Raw genomic sequence first — 24,812 nt, 5'->3', positions numbered from 1 at the left:
TTTTGCTTTACTTTCCCTGTAAAGGAAGATAGAAAAAAAAAGGCAGAATCCCGGCAGAATGGAGTGTAATATAATCCATTTTACAGTGTCGGCGATCGAAGAGTCTGGAATCCACACAGGAGGAAAAATCTATACATGAAACACAGCAGATGGGTGCGCAACCAAATAGCTCTACTTTGGGGTAAAATAAACTAATTCACTAAAATCTGCCCCACCCCCTTTCAGCAAATTACACTGAAATAGGTTATTCCTCTGTATTTCCTTTTTCTAAGTAATAAAATGTCATGTCACGAAAAGGGTGGAACTACAGATTTGGAGATTTGCAAAGAGAGAAAAAAGCAATAAAAAAACTATAGAAAGAAAAATCCATTATCTGAGGTTAAAATGATCCAAAGTTAAAAAGGAAAATGCAACTGTCTGCAATTCTGAGAAAACAATAAGGTAAAATCTAAGTAGAACATGCAAATGTGTTCCATTTAAGACGTGCAAGCAGAGCGCTGCATGAACTGTCAATAATCGCCATTGTTTGCTGTCCCTGAGGGGGCAGCTACCATTTGTATTTTCTGCACTGCTCTCTCCTAATTAGCCCTCCTTTCAGCCTGTTACCTTTTCCATGCTCCTATTGGCTCTCGAGCATTGTCATGTACTAACACTTACCACCCCGGGTTCACTTTGCCCCCTCACCCTAATTATCCTCACACTTTTGACAGTCAGGGCCTGACGCAATTAGCATTGTTTGAACTGCTCAAAGTTGAAGTGATTCCGGCTTGAAATTCCTTCCCTGAAACCCCCGACCCACATGTCTGCTAGTCATTTCAGTCTGCTGTGCCTGGCTCAGTTATAATGATATTCTATGTCAGTCTGCACATGTCACACTAGCAAACAGAAAAAGAAAAAAAAAATCTGTGACATCTGTGAAATATCCACTGTTGAATATAATGTTGAAGTCATCGCATATTAGGAGAAACTTCTGCTCACACTAGTAGTGGTAGCACTATAACAAAATATGAAACTAATGGTATAAATTCTCTGGCATTCGGTCACAAGACATTTCATTATAATACCATGATCTATCTAATGGCCAGTAGATTCTGCTTAGCTGGACTGTTTATCACCTCATTAGGAGACGTCAGTGTAGCCGAACCATAAGTGGAGGGCTGTGGGGTCACTCCATCTATTCCAATAACCACTACCATTACCCAAACCTTTCAGAAAACCTGTCCAGAATGGTGAATGATAAAACACAGAATGAAGTCGCCAGCTTTACTACGAAGACTAATGATCGTCCCGCCTGCCATTCCTCACGGAAGGAGTGACGGGTTTATCACGGCAGCTACAGAGAGCAGACAGAAAGAATGCATTTCATGGGGTTTTAAAATTCTGAGCGGAGAGACCATCTTTCGGCTAAAACACCCTCACGGACACACACATGCACACGCCATCTGCCTTTGAACCTCTTCTCTCTGGCTGTCCACTGGTGAGTCTGCCCATCTATCAGACCACTATGGCGTGATGGCATGCTGCTGTCAACAGAGGCCAAGCGATTGATTAGGCTTGTGCCCTGCCGGCCTCCTCCTCCCTCGCCAGTATAGATCTCTCTGGTCATAGGCTAACACTACATCAATTAGGGGGAGTATTGAGACTGTATCGGCGGCCTAAAGAACAAATTGCTTCTTCTCCAAACTGCGGATAGTCTCTGTCTCATTAATGACTGTCTTGTCAACTTGTAATTGGGCAAGTAATGACAAATCTGTCTAAAAAGTTAAAATATATATAAAGGAGATTTTTCACTCTGTATGAGGAGGAGGAGAGCTGAATTCAAAGGGATATATTTTTGGTCGACTTAACTTGATGTTGCTTAAGATCTAAGGATTTAAGAACAGCTAAGAAGGAAAAACCTTGTGACAACAAAAGGTTTCTGGATTTAGGTGTTGATTTCCTCGGTTTTAAACAAGTTTTACGAGATTTTGGAAAGAGAGGAAGATTGTTTGTGTGCACAAATGTCAATGTCTTAGGGAGGTATGAAAAGCTTTTTATCTCACGTTCTGTGCTTTGTTTGACTGCACAACTTTGCAGAAGTTGAAGACTGCGACAGAAGGGCACCAGCTGCAGGGAAAACGGTGTCAAGAAAACTGCAGGGAAAAATCCATAACACGATCCCTGTGTATGTGTGTTAAAAGAAGAAAGCGAGTGGGCTGCTCTCTCTGTATGTGTACCTCAGATTAAGGTTAAATTACTCAATCAGTGAGGGAATTGAATAATGCTTTATATAGAACATTTAGTGAAATTGCCATGGCAACCACTTTGACTTAGCTATAATTGGCTGCGATCCCTATTCCTGGACTTGTTGACATGAAGCCTTATCATGCATTCTGGTCAGAGAGTGACTGTGAGGAAAGTAGCTTTTCAGATTCCTCCCCCTGACCTGCCTGCTAAGCTGTCTATTGAGCTCAAGAGAGCAAAGCATGGGCCGGTACCGCTTCTCAATATGTTGCATTCTGGGAGTTTTTCTTCTTCTCCAGTTGACAGCCTATAATTCACTGACGACAATCCCCCACCTCATAATACATATTTTGTTTTCTATCAACACCCTTGAAATTGGAAGTGGCACTGTGGCTCAGATGGGTGCATCTGAAACCATCTGCAGAGTTACACTCGGTGGCTTTTAAAACCCTGGAGATGAAACGAAGAGATAATGGAGGTTTGGTGTCGAGATATTGCCATTTGGCGACTGCAAGCATCAGACCATAACACACATGTTGAGGTTCATCTTTGCTGTTCTGTGTTTTATCTCTCAAGAGCACAGTCGTGACCAACCTTTAACCCTACAAACTCCACTGCGTCAGGACATCAGACGGTGGGAGAAAGAACTGGAGGAATGTTTGATCAGTAAAAAAAAAAAACTGGGCCATTTTTGGAGGGTATACAGAGTGGCTAGGGCTGGCACAGACCATGAGCAAAGGAGGGTTGACGCTTGTCATCCTCCATTAAGGTTCCTTTGATTGGCCTTTGTGGTCCTGGAAACAGCGAACAGCTGCATGCAAATGGCCCTGTTTCCCTGAGGCTGGCCCCCATTGTTCTGGGCTTGGGTTTGACAGGGGCGCTTTCTCTACAGCATAAAGGAGGGTGTAGCCTTTAGTCAAATAAGAGTGCCCCAACCGTGGTCACAGCAGGAGTACTTCAAGATTGTTTGTCTTTTTAAGTTGTTTTATTCCCTATATTACTGGTAGCCAACATCTTTGGAAGAAAGAGCACATCTTAGAGTCAAGCTTTTCCTCCAACAGCGGGGGACGCCTCCATAATCCAATATCCGGAGTGACAGAGTGGTCATACAGCGTGTTTTGCTCTGGTGGAGTAAAGATTTTCAATGGAAATTCATAAAGTAGGACAAAGCAAATGAAAAACATATTTGAATTCTTAATATTAGGGAACAAAGTATCATGAATGTTTTGCCTCATTTTTTTCCAGCTCCTTTGTTCTTTACTGTAGTATTTCTAATCTGTTCAGAGGAATGTTTTGATTTCTGGCCAAGGAATAAAATTAGCTTAAAAAAAATAAAATTCAAGAGACCACTGCAGTAAACCTTTTATGTATTAAATAAAACAAAAATACACTTCACTGTCCATACACATGCCTTTAAACCACCAAACTAAATACTTGGTCTAATTCAGCTTACACTGTACAAAGACAGCATTCAAAATTTCCCTTTCCACATCCCTAAATTTGTAAGGCATCCAGTGTCGCCGCTTAAAATGTGCAACACAAGTTCACAAATTCAGTACATGACCGCCCATCAGAAGTGAGAGACACACAGGAGCAAGGTGGGAGATGAGAAAGGAGATTTGGGATTCGCAAAATAACACCTGCTTTTCAGATACAGACAACACCCCGAGAACTCTTCACTATGCAACAATGGCTCATATTTCATTTCAACTGTCGAAATGCAGTGAAACACTGAAAATCTAGTTGGACATATGGCACCATTTCCCATGACACTTAGTCCCCGTTCTCGTCCACCTTGCTGGGAATTGTTTCTAAAGACAGTGTCAGACAAGACCACAAACCCCGGGGCTACACCCACCTTTCCCAGACAACTGCTATCAGACACTCTTGATTCCGATATAAGTATTCCAAAATAGAAACTGGCAATATAGGACTGAGTCCATTTGTGGTTAGACAAAGTGCTCTGAGTCATAGTCATTTTCTCTTTCTGGTGATACATGAATTCAGTCTTCTTCAAATTCCAAAGACACTGTTTGCATTCATGGCCATGGCCTTTTCTCTAATGCATCTCTTGAATGTTTCTTGACTTAAAAAAAACCCCACAGTAGGTGGGAGGCGAGAATCACATGCTCCATGTTGACGCATGTCTCGTTGAAGGGGTTTAAGGGTGAGGATTTGTCAAATTGCTGAGGCTAAGCGTGACAGACCCTGCTGCTGCCTGTTAACTCCTCAGGTGGGTCCATTTAGAGACAGCTAGATCCTATCACGCTAGATGCAGGCGTGTAATGCTTTCTCTTTTAGGTGAGCAGCAAGAATTTAAAGAGAAAATCCAATTTTCAACCTGGGTCTGATTCTCAAAATTGTGGCCCTTCTGACTACTGAGTTATTCTAACTTTGCACAAGCCTTCATTGTGAAGATTTGGGAGACACAACTCTGGCAAAACAACTTCGTTCGGGGCTAGCTGCACGAGTCTCCTAAAGCTTTCCAAGTAAACTTCAATTTTACATAAGTCATTTAAAGGTGGGGTATGCGATTCTAATCAAACACACGTCAAACTCAGCAAATATCTCCTCACGGTCAGTTTGTACACAGCCCTGGCTCTGTGAATGGGAAATAAACAAAGTGGCTCGGACTAGGCCACACAACACTATTCCAGCCATTCCAGCCATGATGTGTGTGTCAGGTAACGTTAAATGACTTGCCCATGGGCATTCAGCTTATTTTCTAGTTTGCCAAGATGTGCCGTTGTTGTGATGTTAGCTATAGTAGCAGGAGAGTTGTGAGTATCGCTCTCTGGAGCTGGTGTGCTGGCTCTGGGAAAGCGTCTCATCCTCTCTGGCTGTTAGCTTCGTTGCAGCTGTAGGGACAGTTTGCTAACCCACAACCTAGCTAACATTAGTTACATTACTTGCTGTGTTATTGTTTGCTCTATATCATGGTATTTGTCATGGTATTAGATTTCTCCAGAATCGCATACCCCACATTTAAATGAATACTTTCAAATTTTGGGGAAATATGCTTATTCGCTTTTTATTGCTGAGAGTTAGATGAGAAGATTGATAACACTTTCATGTTTGTATGGTAAATAGCAGCCAGTTAGCTTGATTAGCACCAGCAGCCAGTTAGCTTAATTAGTGCAAAGACTGAAAACAGGGGGAAACGGCTAGCCTGTCCAAAGGTAACAAAATATGTCTACCTGCACTATAAAGTTTATCAATTAAAAACAACATATCTGTTTAATCCGTACATAAACTGAAGTGTAAAAATGACACGTTGTGGTTTTACAGAGGGGGTGTGTGCCAGACCTGTGTGCCTGGAGTCTTGTTGTCACCATGAGGTTGTTGGGCAACCAGCGCAGAATCCACAAAATGTCTGCACCTGGCCAAGAAATAGTCCAGCACATTGTCCCCCGTTAAACCACAACATGTTGTTTTAACGAATGTTTTAACGTCTTTATGTTAAGCTAACCAGCTGCTGGCTCCAGCTACATCGTATATCTAACTCTCTCATCTAGCAAACTCTTAGCAAGAATGCAAACAAGCGTATTTCCCAAAATGTTTTACTTTTTTTTTTATTTTGTCTCTGAGTCTGACCTAAAATAAACACAGTAAGTAGCCCACTGGATTAGCTATTGTAGCTAACTACGTAGGGATCTACCTCTGGGGCAAGTTGTCCATTTACCAAACAGCTTCCTGTTCATCTGCACACACTAGTTTATTTACATGACTGTGCTGGAGACTGTTTCACCCCCCCAAAATCAACTGAAATACAAAGAGAAAATTAAAATTTATTTGGAAAAAAATTTATTTTAGGAGGCTTGCGCTGCTTGCTCCCAAGTATATGCTGTTTTGCCAAAGTCACATTTTCCAAATCTCTACAATGGAGAAGCCAAGTTCGAAGTTACAATGACCCATTAGTCAAAATAGCCACAACTATCAGAATAAGAACCAGGTTGAAAAATACCAGAATATTCCTTTAAACATGCAAACCCCTTTATAAAATATCTAACAACCCCACAAGGTACGCAAAATATTTGACATGCACAGACCGTTCTATTTTGATGTTGCAGAAATGCCAGTCTGGAATTACACAAGACACAGAAAATGTTTAAGTTTTGCCACAACTGAGGCTCAGTCGACACGGTGGATTATTTTGGTTCAACAGAACAGCCGGCTCAGCTGCAGAAGACTGCAGATGAAGAATTTCCCCCAAGGGAGTGAGCACTAAAGAAAAAAGCCTGAAAGTGGAGGCTATAATGACTGTGTCTTAATTTGGCCGCAAGAATCAAGGTTTTCTCCTCTGTCGATTGATTGGATGATCCTTGACCCTGTGGGCGCACATCAAAGAAAACCAGCAAGGAAAGAGGGGCGCATCATTACATTACTAATACATATAATCCTCTAAATGCAAAGAGGGTCAGTGCTTAATATAAGTCACACTGACAAGAATAATTCAGTTGCAGAGACATTACCAGATGTAATGTCTTCTTTTGTTTGGTCCATGGACACATCACTCAGATTAAAGCAAAGTATAATTCGACACCTTGTATAGTCCACTGAGAAAACAAATCTTTCATTAAGATACAAATAACTGTCACAGAGGCTAAACATTTGAAAGGGAAAAAAATGTTCGACTTGGAAGATGAAAAAACCTATATGTTCCCGGGAGAGTGCCATTTTGACAGAATTAGTTCATTGCTTGTTCACTATCTAACATACTGTTGCATCTCTTTTTGCAGGGGAGTTGATGAAACACACGGAAAGAGGTAAGTTAAAGAAACTCTCCTAAGTGCAGCAGAGGTATAGTTTCACAGGTTTGATCTACCCTGAGTGATGCTTAACTCCCCTCAAAGCCCATATTTTACCCCTGCACTTAAACCCCAGCTGGATTTTCCGCTCAAGAAAACGTCTCAGAATAAGTCAGGTGCCTCCCTCAGGGTGGGGATGGAGAGGGGAAAAAACGGAGGATGAAGAGGGGAAAGAGGAGGAGGATGTGGGTTTGTCTCCATCACATGCTTCTGTCTCTGTTCGTGTTTGCTGGGGCAGAGTCTCCCCATTTCACCCTCCCAATCATCCCCAGCCCCACCCCACCCCCACCCCCCACACCACCCCCCTCCAGCCGTGCCTGTACAGAGCCGAACCCAGGAGGCTTACTTAGCACGTCACATAGACAAAGTGTCAGGAGTATCTGCAACTGGAACATGGATTACATGAATAATGAACTAGATACTACAAGGATGACTAGGGAGAGAGATCAGGGCTTTGAGACAATAATGAACAGACAATTCTGATAAGAGACACAGGCGTCATCTTCATGCAGACGCAGAGACTGCAGTAGCCATCACTTTCACTGTTCACTTTCACAAGTCCATTTCGGTACTTTCGTGTCACTAAACAAACCCACTTGTGCCTAGGTGGATGGAGTGGTGTAGTTGAGGTTGTGCTTATGCAGATGAGGTGATGCAGTGCAATTTTGGTACTCGTTTTGGCATAGAATTGTGTTTCTCTGTTTCATCCTAACACAAGAAATTTTTGTGGCTTTAGTTGGTGCATAAAAAAACCTTTCATGTATGTTTTGTTTTGCCTCTTTCATTTTGACATACGTTTTTCATCTAGTGCACATTTCATTGCACATTAAAATACAAGTTTTAATGCAATTAAGGCAGAGTCTGTGCTGGCTTAGATTAATGGATGATTCTTATCAGGAATGTCCTCAGGACACTTCCTCAGCTCCTGCTAACAATGTTTATCCTGCTGTAGTCCCTTTTCCAGTTGCGTAGGCTGCACCAGGACTGGACTTCTGGTCAACAAAATTTAAAAGAAAATGTGTTGGTCAGACAGATTTGCGCTGGCACCCCATGTTTCAGGAAAATAGAGTCGATATATGCCTACAGGGGAGACTCATGGACTGCTGCAATCTGCAAGGCGAGGGTCCCATGACAATGGTAGTCGCTAGCATTACCACTAGCAAGCTAATCTGCTAGCATGTTTACTGCCAGCTGACTACTGTTGGCTGTGCAAGCTGTAACAATGTTAGGTAATAGACTACACTGGCTGTGGGTTTAATGATTTTGTTTTAATTATTTAAAAAAAGGGTTACAATAGACACATTAGTGGGAACAGATATTGAAACTGATGTTTGTTGTCTATTTACTACAATGGCATTGAGCTGTAACCTCTTTGTCAGCTGCTATTTCTTTAGACACAATTAGGAAATGTAATAATAAAACTAATGCTGAAAGTGGAAAATAATTTGTTTTGAAGGGATTGTTTAATGTGGTTTTCTAAATCTGATTAACTAGACATTATGTTTGTATGAATATTCAGAATGGATATAACTAGTTTTGGAGAGGCTTCACTTGCTAAAAAAGTCATGTTTGTTTCTATTGTAGTCGTCATACATTGACTGTTTTGTGGCAGGTGGTTTAACGAATTCTGCTGCATTTTTCCTTTTGCTGCACAGATTTTTACAAAATTTTCAAGCACTATTGGTATGCCTTCCATCACTGTTTCATCGAGCACATGACCCTCGCTTTGTAGATCGTAGCATTCCCTCGAGAGTCTCCCATGCATGCAGAGATATTGCTAGCACACTGTGTATGCATACTACAAATGCATATGTACATACAGTGCAACAGGGGAAGCCTTTGTGGGTTTTTATACAGCTCCATTTGGAGTCTCTCTGAGATTTATCAGGAAAGTCAGTAAAGCACATTCCTTGGCAATAACCTCCTGCTATCTCTGGAACACTGACCACTTGGATTGACTTGATCGTGACGACCTTGCCCCATTCCCTTCCACCAGCATTCCGGTCAATGCGAGCAAAAAACAGGAGCGCTGATAAGAGATTCACAGATGGGGAGATCTTGATGACAGACAGTTTCCTGCTCCTCATCTTCGATGAGGCCATTGTGCCTTGCACACTCACTGGGGATATACGCTACAAGAGGGGGTCAATACCGATAGCGTAGGGCAAACAAAAACGTTCTTTGTGCTTCGCTGTTTCTGACTTTTTTCTTGCTGCGTACTTATTCAATTTCCTGCGCAGCAGGAGAGGGCTTCCTTATCTTAGAATGTTTATACCTGCTGGTGGCCTTTTGTTTGCAGGTGACCCACCCTGAGGTGACATTTAATTCCTGGACAAAAAAAATGTGTGGTCATGCTCTATGGCACAGCCTCTCACCCTGAGGAGATTACTAATACAGTGAATGCAACAGAGCTGCATTCATGGCCTGTAGTGAGAGCTAGCCGGCAGACACAGACAGAAAGAGAGGGATATTCTACACACACTGATTCACATATGACCATAAGCCATGCAAAAGTGAGTGAAATGAACTATTGGTAGGCGAACCAAAGTGGAACCAGTTTAATCTTATATTTACACATCAGTCCCTCATTATTTTCTCCATCTCAGTCTTAAGAACAGACACATCAGAAAATCTATGTGCACGCTAAAACACACACTTGATTTACAGAAAGCACACAAAAGCACAATTACAGAATCCATCATAATTTCTTTTATTGATTGCCATCCTTTCCCCACTGTCGACATTAGCTTTAACACAAGCATTTACTGTGTAAATCATAACCAGCAGTAACAAAAAATGTGAGATCTGAGCTGTTATGACATTTCTGATACAGAGCGAGGAGGACAGGTAGAGACAAATGCATCATTTTTAAACAATTTTCACACCCAGTAAATATAATTGTAGCCTTGCTCTCTTTTCCTTTTTCTAACAGCGAGGGGCTTTTTGTTCAAATGGCTTTCGTGTTCTTTTACACATGTGATGTGTCTCCAAAATCAAGCTCTCTTTAACAAATGAATGCTTAAAATGTATGTGACTAAAACAGCTGGAGTGGAGTGTTGAAAAAAGAAAATTCACTGCCGCAGGTATTTAGTCAGAGCAACAATCTGCTTTGATTGCTTTAGCACAATGTCCCTTTGGTGTTAAATGTTATATGCGTGCTTTTGTTTTTGCATGTTTGTTTAGCTCTTGTGCTCTTGTGTGTTTTTGTTCAAATTAAATTAGTTCTGACATGCCTCCAAGCTATTTAAAAGTAGTCGGTGAACATTGAACCACACTAAAATCTGACAGGTTCTTGTTGCCTCCGTAAACACTTTAATCTGTTCCAAACCTGATTTATATTGTTGGCAAACACCTCCCCACACGCAAAGAAAGGTAAAGCTTTCTATAGTGCAGACTTGATTTTATTTGAAACCCTTCTGCTTCCTCTCAAGATTAAATGCATTACTTTGTTATGACAGCTGAACCCTCCTGTGAAGCAGTGACTTACACTGAGCAAATCCAAAAGTTTAGATTCTGAGGCAAACTACTTTGTGGTTGTAAGCCGGACTCAGCTCTTATTTGAATTAGGCTGCCTGGAGACAAAAAAAAAAACAAGTGTGGACAGCATTTAAAAAAGGAAAGAGTGCGGTAGGCATCTGGTCCAATGTTTATACAACTTGTTAGCATAAGGGGTGTGAATTGAGCAGCTCTGAGATGCTGTGAGCAAGTGAGATTTAAAGCATGCTTAACAAATGAAATCAAACTGTCAAAAAACTGTAGCTCCTAGCCCATTAAATTAAGTGTTTGTTCATCAGCTGGCCATATAACAGCAACTTTTTTAATCAAGTCTAAACACACAATAAAGCACAAGCTTCTCTCCTAAAGGGAAAAGAGGTTTGCTCTCACATTCGCATATTGGATGGAAACATTTCTTGCTGCTTTTGCTTTACTAAAAGCGCACTCAGGAAATCGCTATTGCAATAAATCTAGGATGACCCTATCAAGGGTGATATTGTATTTCATTTCCTCTGACTGAAATACTGATCCTGGAGATTCATGTGACTGTGGCTCATTTCAATTTCATGTTCTCTTATGATTCAAAACTTTCCAGGTCCTCAGTTATTATTAAAACAGCATATTTTTACGCAGTGCTATACAAAAATATATCTGGTGCTCTGTGCAGAAACTGAAAAGCTGCATAATGCCACATGTTGTGGCAAAGTGCTGACAAAACTGTATTAGAAATAAAGAAAAAAATACAACAAATGTGATGATTTATCGGTCTCCATATGGCTCCCAAGAAAGTCCATTCAATCCAGATGACAAACCCCTGCCTTATTCCTTGAAATACTTCCAGTTGGGCAGAATTTCCATGCAAGACTGATATATCAGATTTTTTTTTTCCTCTGTGCTTGTTCTCACCACACAGATTGACCAGTCATCTGTGAATCTCCCATGGTTTAGCTGATAATTCATGATCGCCCTGCCATGGACCCGCAGCATTCAATATGAATTATAAAATGGCAAGCCAAGCATATCAATGGATGACAGGCTGGATGTGTATGGCCCGGGGCCAGAGAGGAGTTAGAGCACAATAGCTTCCCCATTCAGTCAAACCCAGGTCTGGAAATACCAGTGTGGCACGAGGGAGGGTCTTCCATCAGCACAATGTATGGCACTGCTTGAGACAAATGTTGTGCTGAGACGTATTGTTAACCTTTACAACCTTTTGAGGAGAAACACAAGCAAGCTGGTATGTTCAACCGAGGAATATTTCACAATCAAAAAAAATCTCCTTTAGACAGAAATGTACTGTGTGTTATCCAGAGCAGCTCAAACTAACAGAAAAAACACAGCAAAAATCCTTTTTAAGGAATCTATTGCTCCTTTTTGTATTTTCCTTATACGTGATTCTTGAGTCTACTGACTTGATTATTGAAAAACTGCATAATAACGTCTCTCATTTGCTTACTCTAACCATGCTGGAACACTATACAACCTAAACAAACTCTGATCCCTGTCTCTGCAGATATGACACAGCTATCAAACATAAACCACTTAATCTTTTACATTTCCCTTTTGTGCAGTATTTAGATATCAAGGCTGAGGTGCCTGCTCTCCGTTTGGCATTTAAACACAACAACCAACTAAAAGTGTTGACACCGACTGCACGACATAATCCCCCCTAAATCTGGCTTTCTTTACTTTAAAGACTCAGATAACGGCTCTCATTCACTCACAGCAGGTAATGTGCCTGTGTGCTTGTCCCACCTTTGTGGCTGCTCCCTTTGAATCTGGTTGTCTTCTTTTATATCTGTAGACTGGGCGGTCTGAAACATCTAAAACAAATCTGATACCTGCATGACCTAGTTTTCTCTAGCAGGAGCGTCATTTTATAGATCTGTTATATAATGGTACAAGGATGTGGAAGAAATGGAGTACAAATAATAAGCACAAGAAATAGCATATACAGAGAATGTGATGTTTCTGCACCATTACACCTAATCAAAAATATAAAACATTGACATTATTTAAAGTTATAATCCTCAAGATTTTCATGCAATCACACACTATTTTTGATAGTATTTATGGTCTGCATTTTTTAGCAATAGTCATTGAATATATTTACATTCTGTAAATATCTCTCTTTATATTAGTTTTCATTGTTAGTAGTGAGGTCCGCCATTCCCCCACTGGATTCAAATTGTCTTCACACGCGCAAGAAATTCACAGGAAAACGAAACATGAATGTAATCCAGCGTTACTGTTTTGTAGTTTTATCTCATTGATAACCGTTTACTGTTGACTCTCTTCACACCGTATCAGATCAGAATCAGAATCAGAAATACTTTATTGATCCCCAAGGGGAAATTCTTTGTTACAGCTGCTCACTATCACATCACACAGGAGGAGAAGTACTAATAGAATAGAAATAGACATAATAATAAGTCTGCAAGCAATCGAAATATGATCTACTCTAATACACCTAATCAAAACAAGTACAAGTACAAGTGGGTATGAAGTATAAAGCTAAGTAAGTGTACAGTACAATGTAATAATATAAGTAATAGTAGTGCAATCTTGTTTACTGTCAAGTTGAGTTTAGCAGATTTAACCAGCTTATAAGGCGGTGGATATAGCATCTGTAAGATCTGTAAGTTACTGCTAATGCAAATTGAACATTTCCTACCTTAATACTTCACATTAAAAGGATTCAACTGGTGAAACACGGGGTGACTTTTATTGTAAAGCAGTTACAGGAAACGCAATGTATTTGTCACAGAGGTTAGCGCTTACCGCTAAATTTTTTGCATGTTTTGTCAGCTTAAAAATTTTTAAGTTTTGCAGAGAGTAATGGAACAAGAAGGAGCAGCCACAATGAGCCACAGCGACAGGCTTCACAGAGACTGTGAGCCTAAAACGACACTATAAGAACAGTGACAGTGAACCTAAAAAGTTAAGTTGTGGGCCGGACAGCTAAACAATGAGCGGAAAGTTACTGTGAAGCTCCATAAAGTTGAGGGAAGCTGCAGATTCCGGTGATAATTCTCTGTAGGTTCATCACTATGATTATAGCCGCTTTAAGGATTATAACTTTAAATGAATGCCACTTTATAGAGAATGCTAAAATAATCCATCGTCGACTACATGCATTTGCTACAATTACCCTGGTAGCAGCTGATTCCATTTGATTTTGCACAAATTGATAAGGTTTGTCATAACAGAGGCCCGACTGGTGTTCATTCTTCCCACTGGCCATGGAAGTCAATACCAAGACAGAGAAAAATCACTTTCTTTTCAGCTATGTCATTTCAAAGCGTGAGGAATGTTTTGGGTGAAGACGATAACCTGATTATACTCTCTCCTGGAGAGAGACAGGAGGCAATTATCAAGTAGAGTTTTTGTTGCAGGGACTCAGATGGAAACGCAGATCATAAGCACTGGGATGCAGGCCCTCAGGGCTGGACAGGCTGAAGGTGAGTGGCATGTGGATAGAATCAGATATTGTTTTCAGAGGGAGCCACACACACACACATTCCTTTATTGATGGATGGGCAAATATGCATTCTTAGTCTTGAGAGCCCTCACATCAACTGAAACCCAAAACCTGGACATTCTGCATACCAAAGCAGTATTCGTCTTTAAGAAATTCAATGGGACTATTCAACTCAGTTACAAAGCCAGGCCAAATTAGAGGGCTATTCTTCAAATGATTCAGTAAGACTCTTCCATATTATCTAAAACTGCTAATCTACAAAAAAAATCTGTGCTTGAAAGACTGCTGGGATAGCCTGCTCCATAGCAATATGTCTTTGTTAACAAACTGTACACCACAGCTAGACCTAAAATAAAACTGGAAGAGAAATCTATCACAAAACAAAACAGCAAGAGAGAGGGAAAAGGCAAAATCCAAATTGAAAAGGAAGCCCCCAAAATAATGTGCTTCAACATCTATCCGAATCAATGCTTGGCACACAAGCATGTGATTTTGGGTTACTTTATTTCCTGGGACAATGGGACTGAAAGGGGAAAAAAATGTAATGATCATCATTAAGCAGACATACCAACATCAGTGGTTTTGATGGGCATGTAACAGACGGGAGTGTTTTGTGACAGTACTTGTAATTACAGCCAAATGTACTCATCAAAAGTGAGAGAAGGAACCAAAAAAGAGCCTTGGGATGTCATTGCAGACAATTAAAAACACTGTCACATTTTTTCCCAGTTCCTGAGTCTGGCACTGAATCAAGTGCCCCGCTTTTGATGGTTTCAGGTGTACTGGCTGCAAAAGAACAATCTGATTTAGGCACAAATAAAAAATGCATCTATTCTCTGCAGTTCCTGTGCCTCAAAGTACACTCGGACAATCTGTGTGGAAAAGATGCAGTTATGAACCTTTAGGGGAAGGTCTTTGACACACCGTTTGAGTGTTGTTCTGGAAGTGGAGAAGTCTATCAGTGAAAGTGTCCGTGGGTTGCCAGGAATATTCAGTGTATTCAGTAAAAAGTGTTCAAAACAAACTCCAAGGGTAAAACCACAGAAGAGGAACTATTGGTACACACTGAAGAATGTGTGCTAATAAATACCACACATTCATAAGCAGAATAATAAGTGGCTTCTTGAAAAGTTGAAAAGAATCACATTAACACTACTCAAAGCCACGTAACTCCATGGTAACTCACCTTGTGAACAGTGAAAGCAAAAGAGAAGGAGCAAGAGGCAGCGAAACACTGGACACCTCCACAGTGCAGAGGCCATTGTGTGCTGTATGCAAACAATCCAGGAGCCTGATGGCTAATAATAGTGGTTCAGTGTATTGCAGTGGGAGAGTGGAAAGCTGCAGCAATGTCAACGATCAGTAGTTCTCGGAGAAGCATCACCAGTCATCTTCTCATCTGGAATAAAAAGAGAGGAAAGAGCATAAACATGGAGGAAATGGACGGTCAATCATTGGCATCATCACAGCCTTGGGTGTGCCATTTGTGGTCATTTTATATCTGGATTCTACACGTGTGCATTGCAATAAAATAAGTCATGTATAAGTTTCTTATGAAATGTAGTCGAACACAAATCCCAACACCATTAAAAACAAAAATAAACAAAAGCATTTTTCAGAACCTGAGTTTCACAAAAATATTAAAACTTTGTTCTCAAATGTTTATGAGGGCACCGACATGAAAACAAAGCAGATAGCATGCCTGATGCTCGGCACCTATGCAGCACTCTGCGGCATGTTACTACTGAATGTTTACACTGCCTCATTCTCCCACTCTTCCCTGTTCCACCTTCCCCATTTACTCGCAGATCCCCGCAGAAGAGAGCTTGTCGCTCCGGCAACACGTTCACACAGGACGCCATTAGAGACACAGCTGCTTTGTGAGCTACATTTGTCTCCTTCCTTATCAAGGGGTGACAAAAACAGTCCTTTGTCTGCAAAAGCAGCAAAAGGTTAGAGCCTGAGACAGACTAACACACCAGACAGATAAGCCGCTTACCAAAGTCAAACACCGAGGAGGGATGTGTTGTGTCATATGTGAAATGCCACACACACACACACACACACACACGCACACACACTCACATATGCATGCTTGCACAAACATATAGCCAAGGACATGCATGTTTCCCGTTTCTGAATGCTGCTCCTCCAGAGCCACCCGTCAACCACCCTGATTATTTTATAATGAACCTAAATTTGTGTAGCAGAGCAGTCGACTCTGATCGCTCTCCGGGCCTTGCTAATGCGCTTGGATATTTTTGGCAACATAAAAACCCACAAAACATGGGAAGCTTTCACATTAGCATACTGAGTAATAATTTAAGTCACTATCGGATTCATTCTATACATGACCAAAGCCAGGTCACGCCATAATAGCTGAAAAATAAAAGCCCAGTGGATCTGCACCTAGCCTAACGCAACCTGAGAGTGTTTATTTTCATTTGAGGTCACCCTGTCCGACCAGTTGTACAGCACAGTCTGAGCCAAAGAAACGCACATAGAGCTAAATTATAATTTATCAGTTAAATGTGGGTGGTTTTTATAGGAATTGTGGTTTTATTTGTCTTCCAGTTGTTTATCTGCCAGTGGTGCTGAACCAGATCAGATCAGACCAAAATGAAGGGTACAAGCTCTCCTGTACAAGAAGTCTCACACCACAAGTCTCCTGAGGCTGCTCATACTCTCAAGTCTACTAACAATACTGCCACCAGTTCAATATTGGCACCAAATCTCCAGAGACACACGTGACTTCTTCCTCAGCCATTTATCTTCTGTAAATATGAGGCCTGGGGCCACAGGGTAGCCATAATGGTGGTTGACAGGAGGAGATTGGAAACTGTTGGGGGGACGTCCCCCTGCTCTTCTGGCCTGCTGGGCCCACTGAGCCACTCAGACCCTGCAGACACCAGGGGGCGAGAGCCTGCCAGGCCTCACGGATGCAGACTTGCCCTCACCACCCCGGGGTTCTTTCTCCTGATCAGCTGTCGCCCCGCTGAGTAACACGTCTCCTTTCTCCCTTAAGCTGGTGGAGGACACCGCCATGCTCATCTTCCTAAAAACATTGTTTTTTTTGGTGGGATTTCTGCACTGAATCAGTCTGGACTTGAGATAAAAGGATTAGGCGATTAACATTAAGATGCTTTACACAAGTACTGACAGACGTATCATAATTTCACATCAGGGGACGAGGGGGATGAAAGTTGTGGGGGGCTAAGATGTTCTCAAGCAGAAAATGATTTTAAGAGGTAAGTGAGGCACTGTTAACCCCTCAGAGAATTATCTACCCCAACACCCCACCACCACCACCACCACCACCACTCACCCACCCACCCCCAAGCCTGGGAATTGAGGTTACTTGTTTCTTGGCCAGTGAGGCAGATATGTTAAAAAAGGTAGACACTTATGACTAACTGTCACCACCTACACTAAATCTAATGAGCTCAAACATATAATATACACCAGGAGACCACTGACTAAATAAAAGTTATTCATTTTCATCTGCGCCTTAAGTTCCTCTTCCTAAAAAAATCCAAGGATATATATTCCCACAGGTTTTCTCCCACTATTAACAGTATATCTTTCTGGAAACAAGACAAAAAAAATCCACCAATGAAATGAAAAATTATATGCAAACATTCACAACATCTGTTTTTCTTTTGTCTCCTATACATACACAGTGGAAACCCAAGGAGAGAAATCTATCATCAGGTAAGATAATGGAGAAAATCACAGTCCACAGCCAATTTTTCACATCGGCCTGATAGAAATAATAAGCAAGCATTTAAAAGAGGACGGCAAGCAATTAAAACATAATTAAAATAAATGGATAGAAGGAGACAGCCCACATGTCTTAACATGAAATACAAGGCTGTGTGCAACAGCCGGCTGAATGAATGTGAGTCTCCTTTGACAAAGCTTGTGTCTGCCTCACTCAAGCTGGAGAGGCGTCCAATGAAAGAGAGTGAGAGACGGGGGGAGTTTGGGAGTTTCTAAGCCAGGAGGGACTAAATGGATGGGAGAGGGAGAGCAGAGGAGGAGAAGAATGGAAGGGGGAGAAAGAAGGGGGCGGTAGGGTCGCCGCGGAGGATTGACAGCCTGTGAGTGTGGCCTGACCTCCTGGGTTCGCCTCCAAGTTTTCTCCACAGGCTTAGAGAAGACAAAAATAAAGCCCAGGAATGTTAATTTATTTTCAATTGTCAACGCCGAGAAGAGAGAGATAAAGAGCGCATACATACATATCAAGTAAGACTGGAACAAAACTAATGCGCAAGTCCAAGTGTAAGCTAAAAACCTACAAGTGAAATAGAGATGTGGCTCTGTTGAGCTGGATCTTGCCACACAATGATTCGTCTTCCACTCTCTGAATAACTACTAATTTGGAGGACTTTCTGCCCCGCCCCCGTGCCCTACATTCAGGTCCAAAAAAAAGACACACATGTGAGAGTGGAATTTCAAACATCAGAAAATGGTTGATGGGTTAGAAGTGGGAGACGGGAACTACAGGAACTAAGAAAACACAGCCTCCAGACACTTTTTTTCTGTCCTCTGTGTACCCTGATGTTCCCAAGGAACTCTTTTGTCATGACAGTCCTGTCAGGGCTGCGCTTTCAACCCCTGCAGGGACATGATGTCATTTCCTTGGCTCCACCAGCGTTGCAGAGAACTTGCCATCAACTGCCAGAAACAGAGATGGGCCGACACCGAGCACAGTCAGCAGGGAGTGTTTTCTCAACACAGAGCTGATAAGATATACTATTAGAATTAACAGGTTGTAAACTGTGGTTTACAGCTGTTCACACTGAAACAATAAAGATTTCTCAAATGTCTTGACTAGACCTGAAATGATTTGTTGACTAATTCATCAGACGATCGACAAAAAATTGTAATCATTTTTTAAACTAAATGTCAAAAATTCACTGGTTACAGCTTCTCATATGTGAATATTTGCTGGTTTTCACAGTGTTTTGATGATAGTAAACTGAATATTTTGGGGGTTTGGACTGTTGCTTGGACAAAACAAACAATTTGAACATACAAATTTGATCTTTGGGAAAATGTGATGCACATTTTACATTATGTTTGGACATTTTATAGACCAACTGATTAATTTGAGACAAGTCTTGACAAGGTGTAAGAGCAGTTTTAACTTTTAGAGAGCAACACGATATCCTAAACAAACTTTTTATGCTTTTTTGATAAAAGATTTTATAGCAACACAAAAAGACTTGATTAGAGAGTGATATAAAATTATGTTTGCTCCATTTTGATCTACAGTTTGTTGCATGGTTTGATTTAGGGCTGCAATTAATGATTTTTGTCATTATCGATTAATCTATCAATTATTTTCTCAATTTGGTGTTTGGTCTAAAATATGTAAGAAAATAGTGAAAATGTCAATAAAGTTTTGTCCAACCAACAGCCCAAAACCCAAAAATTGTCAGTTCATTATTAAAAAAGACTGAGAAAAACAGTAAATATTCACAATTGGAAAAAGAGCGAAGGCTGCAGCCACTGAATGTTTGGCATTTTTGCTTAAAGAATTACAGGAACGATTGATTATCAAAATATTTGGCAATTCATTTACTGTCGACTAACTAATCATTTCGGAAGTTTGCTTGAATGCTTTAAGGATCGTGTGCTCTCACACAGATTTTTAGGAAAATGTAGCTTTGGATTAGTGCCTATAAGCCAGTGTGTGCTACTTACTCCATCATAATTACAGCTTGGTTCAGTGCCTATAAATTATTTATATGTCAACAGGTGTTTTTATGACGGTTAATTGATCACAGAACTTCTTACATCTTCTGTTTAGGGCTGGGACGGAATGACTTCCTGTTTTGCATTTAAATATGCAAAACTCAAATTCAAGGCACTGAAACTGCAGCTTTTATGTCTTGTTTTGTTTTGGGGGGTAAGTGGCTCTACATTAAAGGGAGACATCTGAAAGAAAAACATGCTTTTAAGTAGAAATGTTCTTCAGCACAGTTCAAAAAGCCCAAACAGAAAACCACTGAAAGGTGTGATGCTTCACTATTTTACTGAGAGCGCACAACAGTTGGTGTGATGGGCGGCTCTTGGCCAAATGATTGAGGCAGTAGATAAGATAGAGTGCCAGCGGGCAGATGGACGTGGTGAAATAGAGAGGGGTGAGCGAAGCTTAGTAAAGTGAAGAGAACAAAGAAGACCCAGACTGGACAACCAGGTTAGTGTCAAGCAAAATGAAGAGAGGGTGGTGTGTAGTCTTCAAAAAGGAGGAGCAGACATTTGGAAAAGGGGTAAAAGTGGATGTTTCTGTCAAGGTTTGTGGTTGAAATCACCTGTCAACGAACTAATGAAACATGTCTAAAAAACTCCCTGCTATTATTATCTCTGTCTACTTCATCCATTAACAGCAATACTGACTTTAGGGCTGAATTATTTTATTTTCATTATGGCAAGAATACAAAAAGACGTGATTAGAGAAATTATGAAAAGTTTGTTGCATGCTTTGCAACTAAAAATTATTTTCATTATCGATTAATCTACTGATTATTTTGTCTAAAAAAATTAAGAAAATAGTGAAAAATGTCCATAACAGTTTCCATTTGTTTTGTACGACCAATAGCCCAAAATCCAAAAACATTCACTTTAGTGTCATTGAAGACTAACAAAACCAGAAAATATTCACATTTGAGAAGCTGGAACTAGTTAATTTTTTGCTATTTTAGCTTTAAAATTTACTTGAACTATCATCAAAATAGTTGTAGTTCTTTCTTTCTTTCTTTTGATTATTTAATGTTTTTGTTCAACTAATCGATTAATTGACTTTTATTGCCAATTGTTTCAGCTGTGACTGACATTATTACAAACTTTGTAAATATCACTTTGTTACTGGTAATCTTGACATACTTAAATCAATTTCTTGCTGCAGAAATGTTTTATGGTGATAAGCTCATTTTTTAGATTCTCAACCTGAACGTTTTGTAAAGGCTTTTTGGGCTTATTGAGACCATATGTATTCAGCAAAAACTGAACTACACATCTGAAAATGTGTGGGGGAACTGTCTCTAAATGTAACTAAATTGTCTGTTTCATTCTCTAATATTTGGCGACAGGTTACTCTGAGCTCAACTCCTGCTTCCTTCCTGCTTGGCATTGAAATGGACAGGCTGACCTCAGAGCAGTTGGTTAAGCAGTGGGGTCAATGGAGAGGAGCAGAGACACTAACATGGAAAAGAGAGGTTTCTCCTTTCAATCAGTCTCTTCATAAATGACAGCCTCACTTCTCGCCTCCTCCACACAGAATTCTAGCACTCCCCTGCATGCTGTCTTTATCCACACAAACACACCCACACACACACACTGCTCACCTCCAGCTCTCTCCAATGTTAAAACACATTTTTACAAGGGGAAACCATGATTGGCTTGGCAACATCACCCCTACGTAAACTCACAACACAAGCAACACACACACACACACACACACACACACACACACAACAAATTCATTCACTCCTTCAACACATTTCCAAGAGGTGATGTGTTGATGCTCACACCTTCTGGGGAAAAATGCATTGACACAATGTTAAATCTTTACACACTATAGCCCCATTCAGGCTGGATTAGTTTTCATCAAACTGTATGTAAAGTAACTGCTAATACATAACATCTGTGATGTTAATGAACAACATGCAGGCGAGGAGTAAATCTGTGTAATCAGTCTCCAGTATTGCAGAACTCCATTCATGTGCTGTCATCGCACCAAAAATGTATCATAATAATCAAACATCATTTCCGCAACTGACAGCAATTTGTTTAAACAGTGACAAAACAGCAGAGGAGAAAAAATGTTGCATCTGGACCAGAGTGATCTCAGTTTGGGGTAAAAGCCAGAGGAGCGTGTAGAGTTCTCCTCTCCCCAAAGGAAATGACACATTATTTGCAAACTATCTCGGGCTTGTCATTTCGGATGGGACTAGCTGGGGTTTTTATCAGAGGTTATTTCTGCCAGCGCAGGAGGTCCCAGATTTGGCCGGCCGCTAAAATCCGTACAAGTTACTGACATGGCAAGATTCAGATGGGGCTAAAAATTTACAGCTCCATTTTCGATTACATTTCCCCCCCCCCGGAGAACTAATCCAATCCAAATGGGGCTTATGACAAAGTGGTACAATGACAAAGTGACGCGTTTGTTGCCAAAAGCAAAGAGCAGTTAGTTTTTACTAAGAAATATATGCAAATTGAGCAAACACCATTAATCCTTGAGGAGAGCAAGTAGTTGGTGGTGAAAAACTAATTTTGAATGTGAGGTGTAGATTTGGTTTCAGAAGTGGGAGGGGGAGGGACACATGAAGTCAGAGGTGCCATTTCCTGTATTTATATATTTATATCAATCTAGCAAATAACACATTATTATGAAAGTGGTTATTGAACTTTTCATATTAATGGTATTCTTTGAAAAAATTTTAAATGCTACACAGATTGCAGCATTATTGATAAAGTAATGCCACTAAAAATCACGTTTATAGAGATCTCATACTAGAGCTGAAACAATAATTCATTGATTAGTCGATCGACAGAAAATTAATCGGCAACTATTTTCATAATCGTTTAATTATGATTAATTAATCGATTGATTAATAGTAATTTTTCACATAAAAATGCCCCAAAATGATTCCAATTGAGGATTTGCTGCTTTTTACTTGTCTTGCATTATAGTAAACTGAATATCTTTGGGTTGTGGACTGTTGGTTAAAAAAAGAAAGCCGTTTGAAGACGTCACCTTGGACTTAAGGAAATTGAGATTTTTTTTTGTTTTATAGGACAAGTGATTATCGACTAATCTAGAAAATAATCTGCAGATGAATCGAAAATTAAACAATCGTTACGTGCAGCCCCACCACTTTAATATGACAGATAGCATAGATATTTGCACCTTTACTAAGTCCTTCTGCCTGTCCTTCGATCTCATCTAAGACTGTTGTTCAATCCTAGCATCTATTTTGAGAATATTGCCTGAAGGCTAAATGAAAATATACTGTAGATTTTTTCCCCCGTTTCTGTTGATGTAGTCTGTGGATTAGCATTGTGGCATAACTTTACCGTGTGTTTGCTAGAAGTTGATGACAAGATCCTTCACTTCGGGCTCTGTACTTGGTATTTTGATGTAGTCTGGACCCAGGACGATGGAGATGGTCTTACAGACTTGTTGATGATGATGACTGAAACAACTTGTCAGGATAGTCCAAACGCATTAGCATTATCGGTTTTCCAGAGTCTTCTCTCGTCACTCAGGTAATACAACGTGCAAGATACCTTTGTAATACAGCCACGCGTGCTGGTTTTTGTTGTTTCTCCCTCCACATCTTGACATTCGAATGTTTTCTCACCATTCTCCAGGAACCACAACTTCATTAATAAAATTATCCCACCAGGCACTAGTTCTTCACCCAAAACCAGCACTCAATGTAGGGCTGATAACGCCACTGAACTTGGGAATTGTCACAAATCGCTCAAATCATGGCTTGCCTCCTGTGCATGTATGCAGTAGTAGCATTATAAAATGCTGAACTTAACTGCACAACAGCTGCTAGCACTGACAACAAGGTCAGCAACAAGGTTCGTTATTCATTTTGTATTAGCCATGCTGCCATTGTGTTTGTTTTCTTCTGGAAATGGGTTGCGTGATAGGGGCATGACGAATCAGGGAAGGACACGGCGTTACTGATGAGACCCAATCAAGAAGCAAAGGCGGGTGCGTCATAATTTCCAAAAGCCTCCGTTTTTGCCTGTCCAGACTAGAATGCAACCCCAACGTTTCCAAACTTCTACGTTTTCAGGGCTCTGTTAACCAGATATTTTACATCACTCAAACAAGCTGATATGTCTCTCCTAACATCCTGATTTACACTTCATGCTCAATGCATTTTCTCACTGATTTTAGAAGCTATTTAAAGTTATATGGCTTCTTTCAGCTGGAAACAATTTAATGCAGTGACTGTTTTGCTACAATGACAACTTCATGGCTCGCTTAGTTCACACACACACACACACACACACCCACACACACACACATCCATCCTCCTGGTTTCATCACCTTCCTGTATTGGATTCATTGTAAAGTTAAAAGTTTTGTCCAAATTAAAGCACATTGTTGTCTGCTTTGCATTACCTATGCATGGTCAGCACATGGACTGCATTCTAACTGTGAGACGTTTTGTGTGGTCTCTATTCATTCAGTGTCTTTGGTGACTAACATGCATTAATTTGCCTTAATTCAGGGCTGTAATGTGCACACAGAAGCACAGCGACAATACTGAATCTTTGCTCGAGTGTTACGCTTGTACACGAAACCATCAATTTGTTGTTATTTGTGTGATGTTGTAAAACATACGTCATAGTCACAAAGACAAAACTCTTTTTAAACTAGGGCTGAAATCAATATCACAATATTACAAAGAATATTTTTTCTGATATCAAAATACATTGTCAATTCAACAATTACACAACAGCCTATAAAATGACCATAAAGTTGAATTAACTCCTTTTTCAACAAAAATTTAACATTATAACTTTATGAAGTTAGGATTTATTGTATTGAAATTATTTTGATAATCAATTAATCGTTTAAGTAATTTTTAAAGCAAAATGCCACACATCTCTTGTTATTCTCTGTTTTATATAATTGTAAACTGAATATTTTTGGGTTTTGGACTGTTTGTCAGACAAAACAAATCTAAAGATCTAAAGATGAATCTAAAGATGTCACCTTGCATTCTGTTTTTGTGATTGTCATTTTTGACTATTGTGTAACATTTTCTAGA

The 24,812-nt window shown here is 40.3% G+C and overlaps 1 protein-coding gene across 12 annotated transcripts in view; it reads right to left on the bottom strand.

The window, feature by feature from the left end:
- The window catches only part of LOC122887390 (adhesion G protein-coupled receptor L2-like), an 86,958-nt gene that overhangs the window by 50,998 nt on the left and 11,148 nt on the right, over window positions 1-24,812 (bottom strand). For all 12 annotated transcript variants that reach the window (XM_044220567.1, XM_044220568.1, XM_044220569.1 and 9 more), the window contains exon 2: window positions 15,194-15,406. In XM_044220567.1, coding sequence (XP_044076502.1) covers window positions 15,194-15,269 — 76 coding nt within the window. In that variant the 5' untranslated portion in view covers window positions 15,270-15,406. The remainder of the gene's footprint in view (window positions 1-15,193; window positions 15,407-24,812) is intronic.

Source organism: Siniperca chuatsi, linkage group LG13, assembly GCF_020085105.1.
Source record: "Siniperca chuatsi isolate FFG_IHB_CAS linkage group LG13, ASM2008510v1, whole genome shotgun sequence".
NCBI classification, from domain to species: domain Eukaryota; kingdom Metazoa; phylum Chordata; class Actinopteri; order Centrarchiformes; family Sinipercidae; genus Siniperca; species Siniperca chuatsi.
Note: the sequence above shows the minus strand (reverse complement) of the source record. Positions and strands in the feature narration are given on the sequence as shown.